Raw genomic sequence first — 17,617 nt, forward strand, 5'->3', positions numbered from 1 at the left:
GTACACGTCCTGGTAGTTTGTCTTGTGAATGTTGACCTGTTTAAAGATCTTACTCACATCGGCTGTGGAGAGCGTGATCACCCATTCATCTGGAACAGCTGATGCTCTCATGCATGTTTCAGTGTTACTTTCCTCGGAGCGAGCATAGAAGTAACTTAGCAGGCTCTTAACTTGGCAGGCTCGTGTCACTGGGCCGCTCTCAGCTGTGCTTCCCTTTGTAGCCTGTAATTGTTTGCAAGCCCTACCACATCCGATGAGCATCGGAGCCGGTGTAGTATGATTCGTTCTTGGTCCTGTATTGATGCTTTGCCTGTTTGATGGTTCGTCGGAGGGCATATTGGAATTTCTTATAAGTTTCCAGATTAGAGTCCTGCTCCTTGAAAGGTGCAGCTCTACGCAAATGTTGCCTGTTGCCAATACATGGCTTATGGTTGGGGTATGTACGTACAGTCACTGTGGGGACGACGTCATCGATGCACTTATTGATGAAGCCAGTGACTGATGTGGTGTACACCTCAATTCCATCGGAAGAATCTTGATGCATTGATGAATACACCATTCTAGCAAAACTGTCCTTTAGCTTAGCATATGCTTCATCTGACCACTTTTTTATTGACCGGGTCACTGGTACTTCCTTATTTAAATTTTTGCATGTAAACAGGAATTAGGAGGATATAATTATGGTCAGATTTGCCAAATGGAGGGCGAGGGAGAGCTTTGTACGTGTCTCTTTGTTTGGAGTAAAGGTGGTCTAGAGTTTTTCCCTCTGGTTGCACATTTCACATGCTAGTAGAAATTTGGTAAAAAGGATTTAAGTTTCCCTGCATTAAAGTCCCCGGACAGTAGGGGCGCCGCCTGTGGATGAGTGTTTTCCTGTTTCCTTATGGCGGTATACAGCTCATTGACTGCGGTCTTAGTGCCAGCATCTGTCTGTGGTGGTATGTGGACAGATACGAAAATACAGATGAAAACTCTCTAGGTAGATAGTGTGGTCTACAGCTTATGACATACTTTACCTCAGGCGAGCAAAACCTTGAGACTTCCTTATCGTGCACCAGCTGTTGTTTACAAATATACATAGACCGCCACCCCTTGTCTTACCATAGGTTGCTGTTCTATCCTGCCGATATAGTGTAAAACCTGCCAGCTCTATGTTCTTCATGTCGTCGTTCAGCCACGACTTGGTAAAACATATGATATTACAGTTTTTGTTGGACTCATTAAAGGAAAAAGCCTCTTCCAGTAGTAATCGCTGTTCTGAGGTCCAGAAGTTATTTTTGTTCATAAGAGACGGTAGCAGCAACATTATGTACAAAATAAGTTACAAACAACGCAAAAGAATTAATCAAATAACCCAGTTGGTTAGGAGCACGTAAACGTCAACCATCCTCTCCATGCGCCATTCTGCTAATATCTGGGGAGATATTTAAGAATAAAGCAGAAACAGGTGGACCAGGTAGTTAGGGCAAATTCCAGACTGGCTGGTCCTTCCTTAGCTCAGTTACCGGTCTAAGAAGTTTGTAACCATAGAGGTAGAGTAGAGTGACTCTCGTGCCCAAAAGCCCATTTTAGCATGGGCTGCGCTACTGGAGGACTTTCACCATTTTTGGGCAGTAACTGTGTGGGACTTCCTATGTTAAGGAAGGATCACATAATCTGGCTACAGGTCACCAGGGGGATTAGCCAATTAATTATACCTAGGAGCCAACCCTTGGCTTTATTCACAGTGGCAGTATGTACCATTCCAGTTTGTTTGTCAGATCGTAGAAGTAGTAGAAGAAAATGTACTGTTTAAAAATGGAGATGGCCTTAATGACGCTTCAGTGCTCTCACAGATACCATAATGGGACAGATACACTGATGCTATGTCTATCTGAGTCCATGTTTGTTACACAAACTGGAGGTTTGGGTGAAGTGTAATTGAGTGGGGAATTGGGCTGATCTTTGTCATTGTACATGACGCTCCAAATGGTGGAATGATTTTAATTCATATATACAATAAGTAATGCAAAGATGTATTCATTGTAGCATGATTAAATTAATAAACAGCTTTTTTATCATGTGAATGGATTCATCCCTTTATTGTACAGGAAATTGTGTATTTTACTAGGACAAGATACCTTATATCAAAAGGATCTACTTGTAACGGCAGATCTCCTCTTCCTCTGAAGAGGAGTAAGGATCTGACTAAGATGCAGCGTGGTAAGTGTCCATAATGGTTTTTTTAATAAAGACAAATGAACACTCGAACAAAAACAATAAAGTGAACAGAACTGTATGTTTCTACATTTGTTTTATTTTTATCATCAACCCAATCTTTTGATTCTCCTTTGTATTGCATTTCATTTCTGTAAATTCTGGATGCAATTTCCTTTAAATGTATTTTACTGTTGGAAAGTCAAATCAGGGATGCTGCTGTGTCACATGTCAGTGGGCATGTATGTGTGTTTCTGGGGGTTGGAGAAAGAGAAAAAGGATGTAAGGATCAATCAATTCTGTTTCCACATTCTGTTTTCCCAGTTAGCTTGGGTGACTGACTGCTGTTGTTAGTACAGAACGCTCAAATCAACCCTTAAAGAGATGGGTCGGGCTTAAGCTTAGAGGGTGTGAATGATGCTAAATGGGTGTAGACAAAGAAGAGCTCTCCAACTGGTACCAAAACATTCAGATACCATTTCCTCAAAAGTGAGGTTACAAGTTTATCAACATTCAAAGCAGAATTACTTTCCCATTACTTTCCCATTGTTCCTCAAATGCAGTGTATGATCTACCATTTTGTAGCTCTGTGTCTCTGCTTTTATCCAAAGTAAAAACACAATTTCAAACTGAATCAAGCGAGTCGGTCACATTTATTCAGTATGTCCCCAAAAGGGTTCCCCACAAATGCTCCAAAATGTTTGTTTTTAGTATTACCCTGCGAGTGTTTATGCAACTTTCCACTGCTTCAGAGTGATTGAAGCAACTACAGCAAACCTGGGACAAAATTTCCCGGACGAGACCTCATTTTGTTACATTCTCAAAAAACAAAATTCATCACTCAACATAAAAAAGGGGACTAACAAATGAGTCACTGACAACCAAAACAAAACTAGGTGGGGTTTTGAAATAGGTTCTGAGAGGCATCCATGGGGGTGCCTACTGAGTCCTGGCCAAGGAAACTTGAGTAGGGTCTAAACTAGGGTCGCCATTGGTGTTAGCTAATGGGAATCCCAATAACATCAATCTAAACATACACTCACTGTGGATGCCCACTAGATTTACCTGAGAAGACAAACTAAAAGAAAACCCACACCACCTATAGGTTAGGGAGTGAAAGTAAACATGGAGCAAACCAAACAGAAAAAGACACGATAAAGGCTTTGTTTACCCCAAGCTTAAAGGGAGAGTTAAACATCGGTCTAGCTCTTCCAACATCTCTCACACCACTAGGAGCATTGGCTCTGCCAGCACAGGTGAAACTAATGAGGCGACAGGTGCAACACATCCTGGCCAACAAGGACGACTCCAATCAGTGCACATCCACACCCAAAAACCAACCTCGAAATCAAAATCCAAAGCCTGTAACAATTACCATGCTTACTTGAGCACTATTATCCCAATATTAATCGGGATACGCAAGTATTCTGTTTTTGAGTTGATCCATATAGACATATGCTGTTTATAATTACCCAAAACAAGTTGTATCCTGGTTATGAGAAACCCAGATAATATGCCTGGGGTATACGGATCTAAGATGTGATATTGTGGCATGTTGTAAGGGTTTTCCTCCTCTTCGTCTGAAGAGTGTTGCAAGGATCGGACCAAGATGCAGCGTGGTAAGTGTCCATAATGTATTTAATGAAGACAAAACTTAACACTTCAATTTACAAAAACAACAAATGTGAAAACCGAAAACGGTTCGCCAGCACTGGCCTGGCTACGGGAAGCATTCAACCAGGTAAGGTTGGGCAGGCTCGGTGCTCAAGAACTCCAGTGCGCCTGCACGGTCCGGTCTATCCGGTGCCACCTCCATGCACCAGCCCTCCAGTGGCAGCCCCCCGCACCAGGCTGTCTCTCCGACTTCTCCCTACAGGTGCTCCCGCCTGTCCAGCTTCCAGAGCCTTCCTCCTGCTCAGCGCTTTCAGAGTCTCCCGTCTGTCCTGAGCCGCCAGAGCCTCCCGTCTGTCCTGAGCCGCCAGAGCCTCCCGTCTGTCTGGGCCGCCAGAGTCGCCCGTCGGTCCTGAGCCACCAGAGCCACCAGTCTGTCCTGAGCCGCCAGTCTGTCCGGGAGCCTCCAGAGCCACCAGTCTGTCCTGAGCCGCCAGAGCTGCCAGTCTGTCCTGAGCCGCCAGAGACGCCAGTCTGTCCTGAGCCATCAGCCAGCCAGGAGCTTCCAGAGCCGTCAGCCAGCCATGAGCCGCCAGAGCCGTCAGCCAGCCAGGAGCTCCAGAGCCGTCAGACAGCCAGGAGCTTCCAGAGCCGTCAGCCAGCCAGGAGCTGCCAGAGCCGTCTGCCAGCCAGGAGCTGCCAGAGCCGTCCTTCACTCCCGGAGCTGCCGGAGTCTCGCGCCTGCCCGGCGCGGCCGGAGACTCCCGCCTGTCCGGCGTCTCCCGCCTGTCCGGCGCGGCCGGGAGACTCCCGCCTGTCCCATGGCTAGGGTCCCCAGTCGGAGGTCGGCGGCGGGTCGCCGCTCGTAAGAGGCCACGGGGGTGGTTGAGGAGGCGGACAAAACTGTGGTGAAGTGGGGTCCGACGTCCCACGCCAGAGCCGCCACTGCGGACAGACGCCCATCCAGACCCTCCCCTATAGGTTCAGAGTCCGCACCTTTGGGGGAGGGGGGGTACTGTCAAGATCTGACCATAGTTCTGTTATTTTATTCTTTGTTTTAGTGTGGTCATAGCGTGAGTTGGGATGGGCAGTCTGTTTGTTTTTCTATGTTGGTTTTTGTGTTCGGCCTAGTATGGTTCTCAATCAGAGGCTGGTGTCGTTACTTGTCTCTGATTGAGAATCATACTTAGGTAGCCTGGGTTTCACTTTTGGTTCGTGGGTGTTTGTTTCCGTGTGAGTGTTTGGGCTACACGGTACTGTTTCGGTTTTCGTTTTGTTCACATCGTTTATTGTTTTGTATTTTTGTGTTCAGTTCGCTTTTGAATAAATCATCATGAACACTTACGACGCTGCGCTTTGGTCCGATCCTTCTTCCACCTCTGAATGCCGTTACAACTACAGACTCCCTGGTTCGAATCCAGGCTGTATCACAACCAGCTGTGATTGGGAGTCCCATAGGGAAGTGCACATTTGGCACAGCATCGTCTGGGTTTGGCCGGTGTAGGCCGTCATTGTAAATAATTTGTTCTCAAGTGAAAATACTGTATACTGTATTCTACTGTATATATCCTGTTCTTATATTTCACTTAAGAAGACAATGCCAGTTATGTGGATAATTGTTATCTTAGGCCTACTACTGATTCAAGTTAATTTCACCTATTGTTGAAGCATTAACTTTAACATTGATCTTGTGTCTAATCCTCTGACTGATAAAAAGTCATGTTTGTCTTTGGGGAGATTTACTCAAACATCAAGCCACCATAAAACACTGCCTTCCTCTCTCATAGGCCTGAATGTTCATTTTTTCCCATTGACATAACTGCACGATTGAGGCAAAAATTGCGAAGATCAAAATGTATTTTTCAAGTTAGAATTCTATGCATACTCCCTTGATCAAAGCATCCGTCCATACACAATACTAAGCACTTCATATGTGACACAGTAAGGCCCAATCAATATAATGATCAAAAACAAGCCTATTTAAGTTAGAATTGAATGATGAACTTTTCCCAAAACAGGGAATTAGCTTTCCTATGTCCTCCTCACTGTTTGCACTCGAGACATGTGTACCACCTATGCTTCACTATTTTATAATATGCCCACAAATTTTCAATCCTATTATATATGGAGAGAGGCTGACCAAAATAAGACATGCTTGTAAAAACATACTAGATCTGTACCCTAAAATATGAATCTTCATGATTGCTTCATTGTGCCATTGAATTTAGTGGCTATTTGCTTATAGTTGTAATCACTGACCCTACACATGGCAATGGACTTTCACAGTTGCTCAAAGACTATTAAATGTTTGCATCAGGTTGCATTGTATTTAACCTTTACATGTCTCTTGCCATATCATCTTCATATTCAGCACAAAGGCAGTAATTCAATCCATTTCAGATGAAGTAGAATCACACTGTGGTTCACCTAGAATGTTACACTGTACCAGAGGTGTTCTCCATGTTAACACTGACACACCCCACAAACTTTTCCTCTCAGGGACATTATCATGGAATATTGGTGTGAAACAACACCTGTGCTTAAATTACAGTGTGCGCATATCTTGAAGAATTAGGCAGAAACAGACTGGCCAGGCAGTTAGGGCAAATGCCAGATGGGCTGGACAATCTTTAGCTCAGTGGCCGGTATAAAAAGTTTGAAAGCATAGAGATAGAGAACTCGTGTGGCCAAAAGTCACTAGAGTAGTAACTGGGTGGGACTTCATATGGGTTAAGGAAGGATCACATAATTCCATGAAGGTCACCATGAGGGATCAGCCAATGAATCATACTTGTGGGCAAACTGCAGGTGGCAGTAATTCACCAACTTTATACCTGTTCAAACAACACTCTCCGAGTGGCATTATGCAACCTTTCAGATTGTTTGCAAACTCATAGAAGTAGTAGAAGAAGAAAATTGACAACTTCAAAATGTAGATGGCCTCAATGGCGCTGCCCGTACTCTCACAGACGTCCTATTGGGACAGATACGCTGACGTCTATGTTTGTAACACAAACTGAGGTGTGTTTAGATTAAGTGTATTTGAGTGGGGAATTGGGCTGAACTTCCTCATTTTACATGAAGCTATTTAAAAATGCATTTGAATTATTTTAAATTACATAAACAATAAATTATGCAAAAATAGTTGTATTTATTTTAGGATGACGAAATTAATAAACTATTTGATCAAGAAAATGCATACATCCCTTTTTTTTTACCGGAAATTATTTGTTTATTTTACTTTCTAATTCACATTTCTTCAAAATATCAAAAGGATCTACTAGATCTGTCATGTCTGGAAGAATACTTTACTACCCATTTGTGGAAACAGAACTTATTGCATCCTTACATCCTTTTTCTCTTTCTCCAACCCCTGAAACACACATACATGCCCACTGACATGCTAAAGTGGAAGGATCAGCGACACAGCACCATCCCTTATTTGACTTAACAAAATGCATAATAATTCACAAAACAAAAATGCAATACAAAGGAGAAACAAGCGATTAGGTTGATGATAAAAACATCCAGTTCTGGCGGCTCACATTCTGTCATAAGTTCTTGTGATACCTGGGATTCAAACCGGCAACCCTTGCCCTGCTGCTGTACCATCTAAAGTCATAATTGGTACCAGTTTACGTTCAGATTTTAGATGAGGAAAATCAAGAGAGATAGAAAAGATTCTTGTTCTTATAATTTTTGTAATACATGTTCTGATCTCCTTGGTCCTAATACCATATATGATAGGGTGTACCAGTGGTGGGAAAAGAATGAACTGTACTGATATTAATACATTAACATCCTTGCTAACTGTGCTGTGCCTGTTGTAAATAACAGAAAAAATAATGGCTGTTGAGAAGTTGATGAAAGTGATCAAGTGGGGAGCACATGTATTAAAAGCCTTAGTTTGTGACTCCTTTGAGACTTTCAAGCAAACAAGTAATATTTTGACATATGAAAGCACATTTAACACAAAAGGTAAAACCACTAGACTTGCTATGATACATATACCATACAGGTTACTCAGTGCACTTTCAACACAGGAGAGTTTAACAACTGCTAAGTTATCACAAAAAGCTTGTTGATATTGTAGCTGCACACAGGCAGCCTAGAAGTGATAAATATTTGAAAAGCAAGCATAGTTATGGGAATAAAATATACCAATGCTACCAACATCTTCACTTTAGAAGGGGTCATAATGCTATGATATTGCAATGGCTTACAAATTGAGACATACCTGTCATATGCCATCACTGCTAGAATAACGTAAGCACACGTTGCATATACACTGCTGAAAAACACCTGCAATAAACAACCTTTGTGAGAGATGTCCTTTATGTCATTCACAAGATTGTCCATGATCTTCGGACAGACGGATAAACACCCAATCAGTCCATTCACCGCCAAGTTGAACAGAAATATGTACATGGGCTTGTGTAAGTGTGATTCTAAGTAGATGACAAGCATGAGACTGATATTGGCAAATATTGTAATGAAGAAAAGCAAAAATGTGAAGAAAAAAGCTGCGTAGTTGAGTGGGCCTGGAGGTCCATACGCAGTGAAAAATACAGTGCTATGCAAGACAGTTTGGTTCATATTTCCTGAGGAAAAGACAATTATAATCAGAAGTTATCAGACATAATTTTACATATAATAAAATGCAGTAATAAAATAAACGTTTAGAAAATTTGCAAATGTCAAAATAGTTACCATCAGGTTAATAAACTAGAGTTGGTGTGAATGAATTTGATGAAGATGAGAACATTCTAAAATGAACAGTCTTCCAAGTAAGATGTTGGCTGGCGTGATACATTTGAGCCTTTTTTATACCTTCACCATATCATAATTGACATGAGTATTTTTAGTATTTTCCAAATTAAAGCAATGTCTTAGAGAGATGTCACCCAATGGCATTAATTAAGGATGTATTTGTATCACTTCGTTTGAGATCAGGGAGGTGTTTGTGTTTGTTTGACTGTATTCCAATTATTTTGGTTCACTTAAATGGCTAATCTTACATTTTCAAACTTTTAAAAGAATCATATACACCCATTGTTTCTTGAAAAATATAACTTATGAATGCCTCATGGGCTGAGTCAACTGTCTTACCCCATAAGAACCCAAAATATAAGCTTGTTTCACTCCATTGTTTATAAACAATATAACTGAAAACAAACACTGTATAGCCTCAAAACATGGTTAAAACTATGATTTTGATATCATGGATGGTCAGTCCTTGCTTCTATGAATTTGGACGATATATACCACCGCCAACAACAGGTTGACTTTATTAGGGGTCTTAATGGTGTGGTACTGCAAGGGCTTACAAATAGAGTCAAACCGGTCACAGGCCATCACTGTTAGAATCAGATATGAATAGACTCTACTGAAAGAGATTGGATTAAACAGTCAAGCGAGATATCTTGGATTCCCACGAGGAGGTATTTCATGATCTTTGGACAGACTGAAGAACTTTCAATTACTGCCAAGTGGAACAAAAACATGTAGACTTGTTTCAATGGAGATGACCATGAGAAACAGGAGTCACGTTCTGACCTTAGTTCTTTTGTTATGTCTTTGTTTTGGGTTGGTCAGGGCGTGAGTTGGGATGGGTTGTCTATGTTCGTTTTTTCTATGTTGTGTTTTGCGTTTGGCCTGATATGGTTCTCAATCAGAGGCAGGTGTCGTTAGTTGTCTCTGATTGAGGATCATACTTAGGTAGCCTTTTCCCACCTGTGTTTGGTGGGTGATTGTTTTCTGTCTTTGTGTATGTCACCAGACAGGACTGTTTCGTTTTGTGTCATTCTCTTTGTTATTTTTGTTTTAGTGTTCTGTGTTTAATAAATTTATCATGAACACGTACCACGCTGCACATTGGTCCTCCGATCCTTCATACTCCTCAGACGAGGACGACGAACGATACAACAGGTTAAGAGACAAAGTTTAGACATACAGTGAGGCAAAAAGTATTTAGTCAGCCACCAATTGTGCAAGTTCTCCCACTTAAAAATATGAGAGGCCTGTAATTTTCATCATAGGTAGACTTCAACTATGACAGACAAAAATGAGGGAAAAATCCAGAAAATCACATTGTAGGATTTTTAATGAATTTATCTGCAAATGATGGTGGAAAATAAGTATTTGGTCACTTACACACAAGCAAGATTTCTGGCTCTCAGAGACCTGTAACTTCTTCTTTAAGAGGCTCCTCTGTCCTCCAGTCGTTACCTGTATTAATGGCACCTGTTTGAACTTGTTATCAGTATAAAAGATACCTGTCCACAACCTCAAACAGTCACACTCCAAACTCCACTATGGCCAAGACCAAAGAGCTGTCAAAGGACACCAGAAACAAAATTGTAGACCTGCACCAGGCTGGGAAGACTGAATCTGCAATAGGGGGGACCTAGTGAATGACCTGCAGAGAGCTGGGACCAAAGGAACAAAGTCTACCGTCAGTAACACACTACGCCGCCAGGGACTCAAATCCTGCAGTGCCAGACGTGTCCCCCTGCTTAAGCCAGTACATGTCCAGGCCCGTCTGAAGTTTGCTAGAGAGCATTTGGATGATCCAGAAGAAGTTTGGGAGAATGTCATATGGTCAGATGATACCAAAATATAACTTTTTGGTAAAAACTAAACTAGCTGTGTTTGGAGGACAAAGAATGCTGAGTTGAATCCAAAGAACACCATACCTACTGTGAAGCATGGGGTGGAAACATCATGCTTTGGGCTGTTTTTCTGCAAAGGGACCAGGATGACTGATCCGTGTAAAGGAAAGAATGAATGGGGCCATGTATCGTGAGATTTTGAGTGAAAACCTCCTTCCATCAGCAAGGGCATTGAAGATGAAACGTGGCTGGGTGTGTGAAAACCTTGTGAAGACTTACAGAAAACGTTTGACCTCTGTCATTGCCAACAAAGGGTATATAACAAAGTATTGAGAAACTTTTGTTATTGACCAAATACTTATTTTCCACCATGATTTGCAAATAAATTCATAAGAAATCATACAATGTGATTTTCTGGATTTTTTTTCTTCTGATTTTGTCTGTCATAGTTGAAGTGTACCTATGATGAAAATTACAGGCCTCTCTCATCTTTTTAAGTGGGATAACTTGCACAATTGGTGACTGACTAAATACTTTTTTGCCCCACTGTACATCAAACAGAAATATACAGTTGAAGTCTGAATTTTACATACACCTTAACCAAATACATTTAAACTCAGTTTTTCACAATTCCTGACATTTAATCATAGTAAACAATTCCCTGTGAGTTCGGATCACCGCTTTATTTTAAGAATGTGAAATGTTAGAATAACAGTAGAGAGAATTATTTATTTCAGCTTTTATTTCTTTCATCACATTCCCAGTGGGTCAGAAGTTTGCATACACTCAATTAGTATTTGGTAGCATTGCCTTTAAATTGTTTAACTTGGGTCAATTGTTTTGAGTAGCCTTCCACAAGCTTCCCACAATAAGTTGGGGGAATTTTGGCCCATTCCTCCTGACAGAGCTGGTGTAATTGAGTTGGGTATGTAGGCCTCCTTGCTTGCACACGCTTTTTCAGTTCTGCCCTCAAACATTCTATAGGCTTGAGGTCAGGGCTTTGTGATGGCCACTCTAATACCTTGACTTTGTTGTCCTTAAGCCATTTTGCCACAACTTTGGAAGTATGCTTAGGGACATTGTCCATTTGGAAGACCCATTTGGTGACCATGCTTTAACTTCATGACTGATGTTTTGAGATGTTGCTTCAATATATCCACATAATTTTCCTACCTCATGATGCCATCTATTTTGTGAAGTGCACCAGTCCCTACTGCAGCAAAGCACCCCACAATATGATGCTGCCACCCCTGTGCTTCATGGTTGGGATGGTGTTCTTCGGCTTGCAAGCCTCCCCTTTGTCCTCCAAACATAACGATAGTCATTATGTCCAAACAGTTCTATTTCTGTTTCATCAGACCAGAGGACATTTCTCCAAAAAGTATGACGTTTGTCATCATGTGCATTTGCAAACTTATAGTCTGGCTTTTTTGGATACGACCTGATTCCAAATGTATTACTTCATAGTTATGATGTCTTCACAATTATTCTACAATGTAGCAAATGGGAAAAAAGAAAGAAAAACCCTGGAAGGATTAGATGTGTCCAAACCTTTGACTGGAACTGTATTTTTAAGAATTAAGCAGAATCAAACTGGCCCAGAAATTAGGGCAAATGGCAGATGGGTCATTCCTTTAGTTTGCAAGCATAGAGATAGATAGAGGACTTGAGTGGCCAAAAGTCACTAGAGTAGTAACTGGGTTGGACTTCATATGGGTTAAGGAAGGATCACATCATTCCATAAAGGTCACCATGTGTGATCAGCCAATGGATTATACTTGTGAGAAAACATTCCATGCTGGTGTCAGTAAAATCTCCTATGGAACCATTTCCCAATTTGACTGCTGGGTTTCATGGGTATTATGTGGTACTCTACTGGGACAGGCTGAGGTGTCTTTAGATTAAGTGTAGCTGAGTGGGGGATTGGGCTGATCTTCCTCATTGTGCATGAAGCTCTTTCAAAATGCTTTGGAATCATTAGCAAGAAAAAAAATGCAACTGTTTGATCAAGAAAATGGATTGATCCCTTTTTATTTTACAGGAAATTATTTGAAACAGAACTTATTGTGTCCTTATATCCTTTTATTCTGTCCACATACATGTCCATTGACATCCAAATCAACTCAAATCAAATTTGATTTGTCACATACACATGGTTAGCAGATGTTAATGCGAGTGTAGCGAAATGCTTGTGCTTCTAGTTCCGACAATGCAGTAATAACCAACAAGTAATCTAGCTAACAATTCCAAAACTACTACCTTATAGACACAAGTGTAAGGGGATAACGAATATATACATAAAGATATATGAATGAGTGATGGTACAGAGCGGCATAGGCAAGATACAGTAGATGGTATCGAGTACAGTATATACATATGAGATGAGTATGTAAACAAAGTGGCATAGTTAAAGTGGCTAGTGATACATGTATGACATAAAGATGCAGTCGATGATATAGAGTGCTAGAAGAACATACAGTCAGTGACACAGCAGCATCACTGATTTGACTTTACAACAGTAAAATACATTTAACGAAATGCAGAAGAATTCACAGAAATAGTATGCAATATAAAGGAGAAAAAAAGAGATTAGGTTGATGATCAAAACAAATGTATAAATATTCAGTTCTCGCAGATGATCCTGTCAGACCTGGGATTCAAACCATCAACCCTGCCCTGCTGCTGTAATATCTAAAGTCATAATTGGTACCAGTTAAGGTTCAGATTTTCGATGAGGAGCATCAAGAGTTCGGAAATAATTTTCTTCATAAATTTTTGTAACACATGTCCTGATCTTCTTGGTCCTAATACCATATATGATAGGGTGTACCAGTGGTGGGAAAATAATAAACTGTACTGATATTAATACATTAACCTCTGTGCCTGTTGTAAACAACAGAAAAAAAGGATGGTTTGCAGAGAAGTTGATGAATATGTTCTAGTGGGGAGAACGTATTAAAAGTCTTCGTTCGTGACTCCTTTGAGGCTTTCAAGCAAACAATATCTTTACATATGAGAGCACAACTAACACCAAAGGTAAAACCACGAGACTTGATATGATACATATATCATACAGGTTGATCAGCGCACTTTCAACACGAGAGAGTTTAACAACTGCTTAGTCATCACAAAAAGTTGTTGTACCTGCACAAAGGGAGCCTTGAAGTGATTCACATTTGAAAAGATTTATGGGAATAAAGTATACCAAGGCTAACTACATATTCACTTTAGAAGGAGTCATAATGCTATGATATTGAAATGGCTTAAAAATGGAGACATACCTGTCATAGGCCATTACTGCTAGAATAACATAAGCAAACGTTACATATATATTGCAGATATATTTTTGTACGGTGGGCCAAGAGACCAGAGCTAAGAGACCAGGGCCAAGAGACCAGAAGAGGCATAACGGGTTGGGGTGTAGGGTCATCCCAAGGATCCCACTTAGCATCTATTTGAGCACAGCTTGAAGGTAGGGAGGGACACTCCCCTTGATGCTCTATAGTTATGCAGTTAACTAGCTAATATGACTCAACAGATTCTCAGTTATAAAACATTATAAAATTGATGCAGTTTTTACAATAGTATTTGGGCTACAGCAAATTTATTCCAAAATTACACGTATCTGTACAGTCAATTATAGCAACTATAAGTAACCAAACACATAATTAAATGTTATAAAAAATTACAACCAGGTTATGTTTTAGTGTGACGGCCTAGTAACTTTTTACAAGCCTGCCTGATATTAACCATCCTAATGCCATACATAATAGGATTGAAAAGTGGTGGACATATTGGAAAATAAACTAATAAAATAGTGCGAAGTATAGGTGGAAGATCTGCAGTTTCATACATGCTTTGTAGAATCACAAATAAACAGCCAAATAAGAAGTTCAGCAAAGAGGCTATATGTGGCATACAGGTGTTAAATGCTTTCTGTTTCGTCTCTTTAGAAGACTTTAAACAAATTTGTAGAATTCTTACATATGAGTATATGGTAGGAAATATAGTACAAGAAAAAGAAAGCACAGTGACAACAAGACCCCATATGTTATTCAGCATAGTATTTGAACAGGCAAGCTTGACGACTGTGTAGTTGTCACAATACACTCTGTCTAGAATGTTACCACAAAATTGCAGTCGCAAACTCAGGGAGATAATGATGGAGTTGAGGAAAAAAGAATACACCCAGGGCAGTAGAATTAAGCCATAAATGGTTTTAGGTGTCATAATATTATTATACTGTAGAGGATAACAAATAGAGATGTACCTGTCATAGGACATAACTGCTAAATGACTAAATTCTGTTATAGCATATGTGTACAACACATAAATCTGGAGATAACAATAAAGAAGGGAAATATCATGTGTGTCAGACAGCAAGTAAAACATGAGAGCAGGAAACAACGCAGTGCTCCCATACAACTGATTAACAAACAAAGCACATAGAAACATATACATGGGTTCATGAAGGCTTCTTTCAATGCAGATAACTCCAATAAGCAAAGTATTGGCAAGAATGATGGCAAAATATAAAACAGTTACTACAGTAAAGTAGCAATACTTCAATTGTCCGATATCACCGTATGCAGCAAGCCTAAAGACCTTAAAGTGAGTAGAGTTTTCCATGGTCCTGGGAGTTGGTAAAGATGTGCTGTCAATGTTTGAAGAAGAGGAGCAAATCCTCTATAGTACTGTAACTTCAATATAAGTTAAAACAATGAAATCACAAAGACCAGACGACCTAAATTGATAACCTTGACCTGTTCATGTTATCGTGATAAATTTTCCCATTGCTGTACTCACCAATGTGGATGGCTTTTCATTCTCCGGATAACATAATTCATAACCTAAATCAAACAATATTATATTTTGTATCCTACACTTATTATTTATTGCATTAAAATGCTGAATATATTGATAAAATTGATGTAACGTTTAGACTGACCATTTCTAAACCATGATGAACTCCTGAAACTCAGCTCCTCACTATTTCTAAACCATGATGAACTCCTGAAACTCAGCTCCTCACTTGATTCTTATACTTGGGGGATGAAAAAAAAGTGCCTGCCTCGGTGTCATATGCAAATAGTCCCCAATACCTGGGGCAAATTTGATATTCTCGGTCAAGGAAATTCATTCTTAAATAAAGAGAGAAGTTTGGTAGGATAATGCAGCACATCAGAAGAAGACACATCTTTAAACTTATTTTATTGAACCGGCTGTGTTAGTAGAATCTAATCCTGTTAAAACAATATATGTGTTGGGACCCTCAAGCCTGGCAGTCTACACTAATCAGGGAAAACAGAGAATCACTCCAGACTATGATTTCTAGTTATGGTCTAAGACCTAGGCCCGGAGCTTTCCTGCTCAGGTAAATGTTTGTCATTCTGGGCTTCCCTAGTCGTGCAGTACACTTTCAGGGCTTATCGTCCCAGAGGAGATGACAGAAGTTGTCCCAAATGGCACACTACAACTGTTTTTCATCATTTTTACAGGATGGATGGAATACATTGTCCAATGTGTCTTATAAATACATAATGACCGTTCCTGGATTATTTTGGTCACACATATCTCACAGTGACCCTGGACAAACAAGATTCCTTATTTCAAAAATGGTATCTGGCCATCTGACAGATAGCTGGCACACAGACAGGTTGTTATTGCAGCAAAGGAGGGACCAACTCCCTATTAATGCCCATGGTTTTGGAATAAGATGTTCGAGCAGATGTCCACATGCCTTTGGTCATGTAGTGTATGTGTATGTACTGTATATACAGTGGTTCCTCCTTTAAAAGTTGTGAGCTTATATCGCGGGACTTAGAGGTACCAAGCGTCACGGCTTCATTGCTCAAGACCACCACAAGGGGGAGTTAGAGCACTCATTATTCATTTGGGTCCCAAGGTTTTTATATGACCAATCATATCGAGTAGTTCCAATGACAAATTTGACGCAAGCCACCCGTACTTGGTGGCTTTCTTCAATGAAGATGGCTGACAGAGCATTACAGGGGAAGCAGATGTAACTATTTATAACGTCATAACGAGTCAAGCTAAAAATGTACAATTGAGAGGAATATGTTAGTTAATGTAGAGACAAATGATTGTGCATATATTTTTGTCATAAATGTGATTTATGAAGTTAACTGACTAGCTAACATTAGCCAGCTAGCTAGCTGGTGTTATGACATGAGTACAGTATGACATTGTAATTCTTGTTGTTTAATATTTTAGGGACTACTGAGAAAAGAGAAAAACATCCTGAGAAAACTAGCAAACCTGGCTGTCTTGGAAAACAGTGGATGTAAAGAATCTAGCGAGCTAAATAATTTACTGCAAATTGAATGTGCAATTGTGTAAGTTTGCCTTGCCGTGTGTCAGGACCCCGTTACGAACTCGGGTCTCCGGTAAACTGAGCCACTAATAGTCGGCAGAACCCAGAAGATGAGGCAGACACAGCAGTACTTGAGACGGTGATTTAATCAAGAAAAAGGGAAAAGATCTTCAGGCAAAAATATAAATCCACAACGTCAAATGTAATTCCAAGAGAAAGAAATGTATATCCTCCAAGACACAAGGAAAATCCACGAAGTGGTAAGAACAGCAGGGAAAAAAAACAAACCTCAAAAGAATAATAAAAATAAACAAGAACAAAACCAGAGTACCTCAAGAAAATCCAACTAGAGAAACAAAAGTTCACAGCATGGCTGGGTGCTAACATACAAACACAGAGCAAAGAACTGAGGAACACTAAGGGTTTAAATACATTCAAGGGAAATGAGGCACAGGTGCAACTAATAACTAGAACAAGGGAAAAACAAAAGGGTAAAAAAAAAGCACAATGGGGGCATCTAGTGACCAAAACCGGAACAATCCTGGACAAATCCTGACACCGTGCAATGCATCTTATGTAACATAGCTAACGTTAGCAAACTATTTACTTGCTTATTGTGTAGTGGAGGATACACATAACTGCATGCCTATGGATGTGTAGCTAGCTACAGTAAGTAGCCGATCTGTGTATGCACCCCAAAACGTTAGGTTCCGAACTAATATTCATACCAATCTATGAACCTTAGCTATCATAGTTATTGTATCAACTTCAAGTCTGAATGGCATTAATGAAGCCTATGGATTGAATAGGATATAATACCTTTGTGTCAAGTATGCAAGTCCTATATGCATGTACTGTAGTTATA

General features: G+C 40.3%; 1 protein-coding gene and 2 pseudogenes across 1 annotated transcript; all 3 read right to left on the minus strand.

Annotated features, from left to right (window-relative positions):
* Positions 1 to 7,183: 7,183 nt before the first annotated feature.
* On the minus strand, positions 7,184 to 8,588 carry LOC118395146 (olfactory receptor 1-like; annotated as a pseudogene).
* Positions 8,589 to 13,131: 4,543 nt separating this feature from the next.
* On the minus strand, positions 13,132 to 13,869 carry LOC118396204 (olfactory receptor 52K1-like; annotated as a pseudogene).
* Positions 13,870 to 14,114: 245 nt separating this feature from the next.
* LOC118396193 (olfactory receptor 11A1-like) lies at positions 14,115 to 15,085 on the minus strand. The gene has a single exon (XM_035790299.2). The coding sequence runs from the start codon at positions 15,045 to 15,047 to the stop codon at positions 14,115 to 14,117; it is 933 nt and encodes a 310-aa protein (XP_035646192.2). The 5' UTR covers positions 15,048 to 15,085.
* Between the last annotated feature and the right edge of the window lie 2,532 nt (positions 15,086 to 17,617).

This window comes from Oncorhynchus keta, chromosome 1 (genome assembly GCF_023373465.1).
Source record: "Oncorhynchus keta strain PuntledgeMale-10-30-2019 chromosome 1, Oket_V2, whole genome shotgun sequence".
NCBI classification, from domain to species: Eukaryota; Metazoa; Chordata; class Actinopteri; order Salmoniformes; family Salmonidae; genus Oncorhynchus; species Oncorhynchus keta.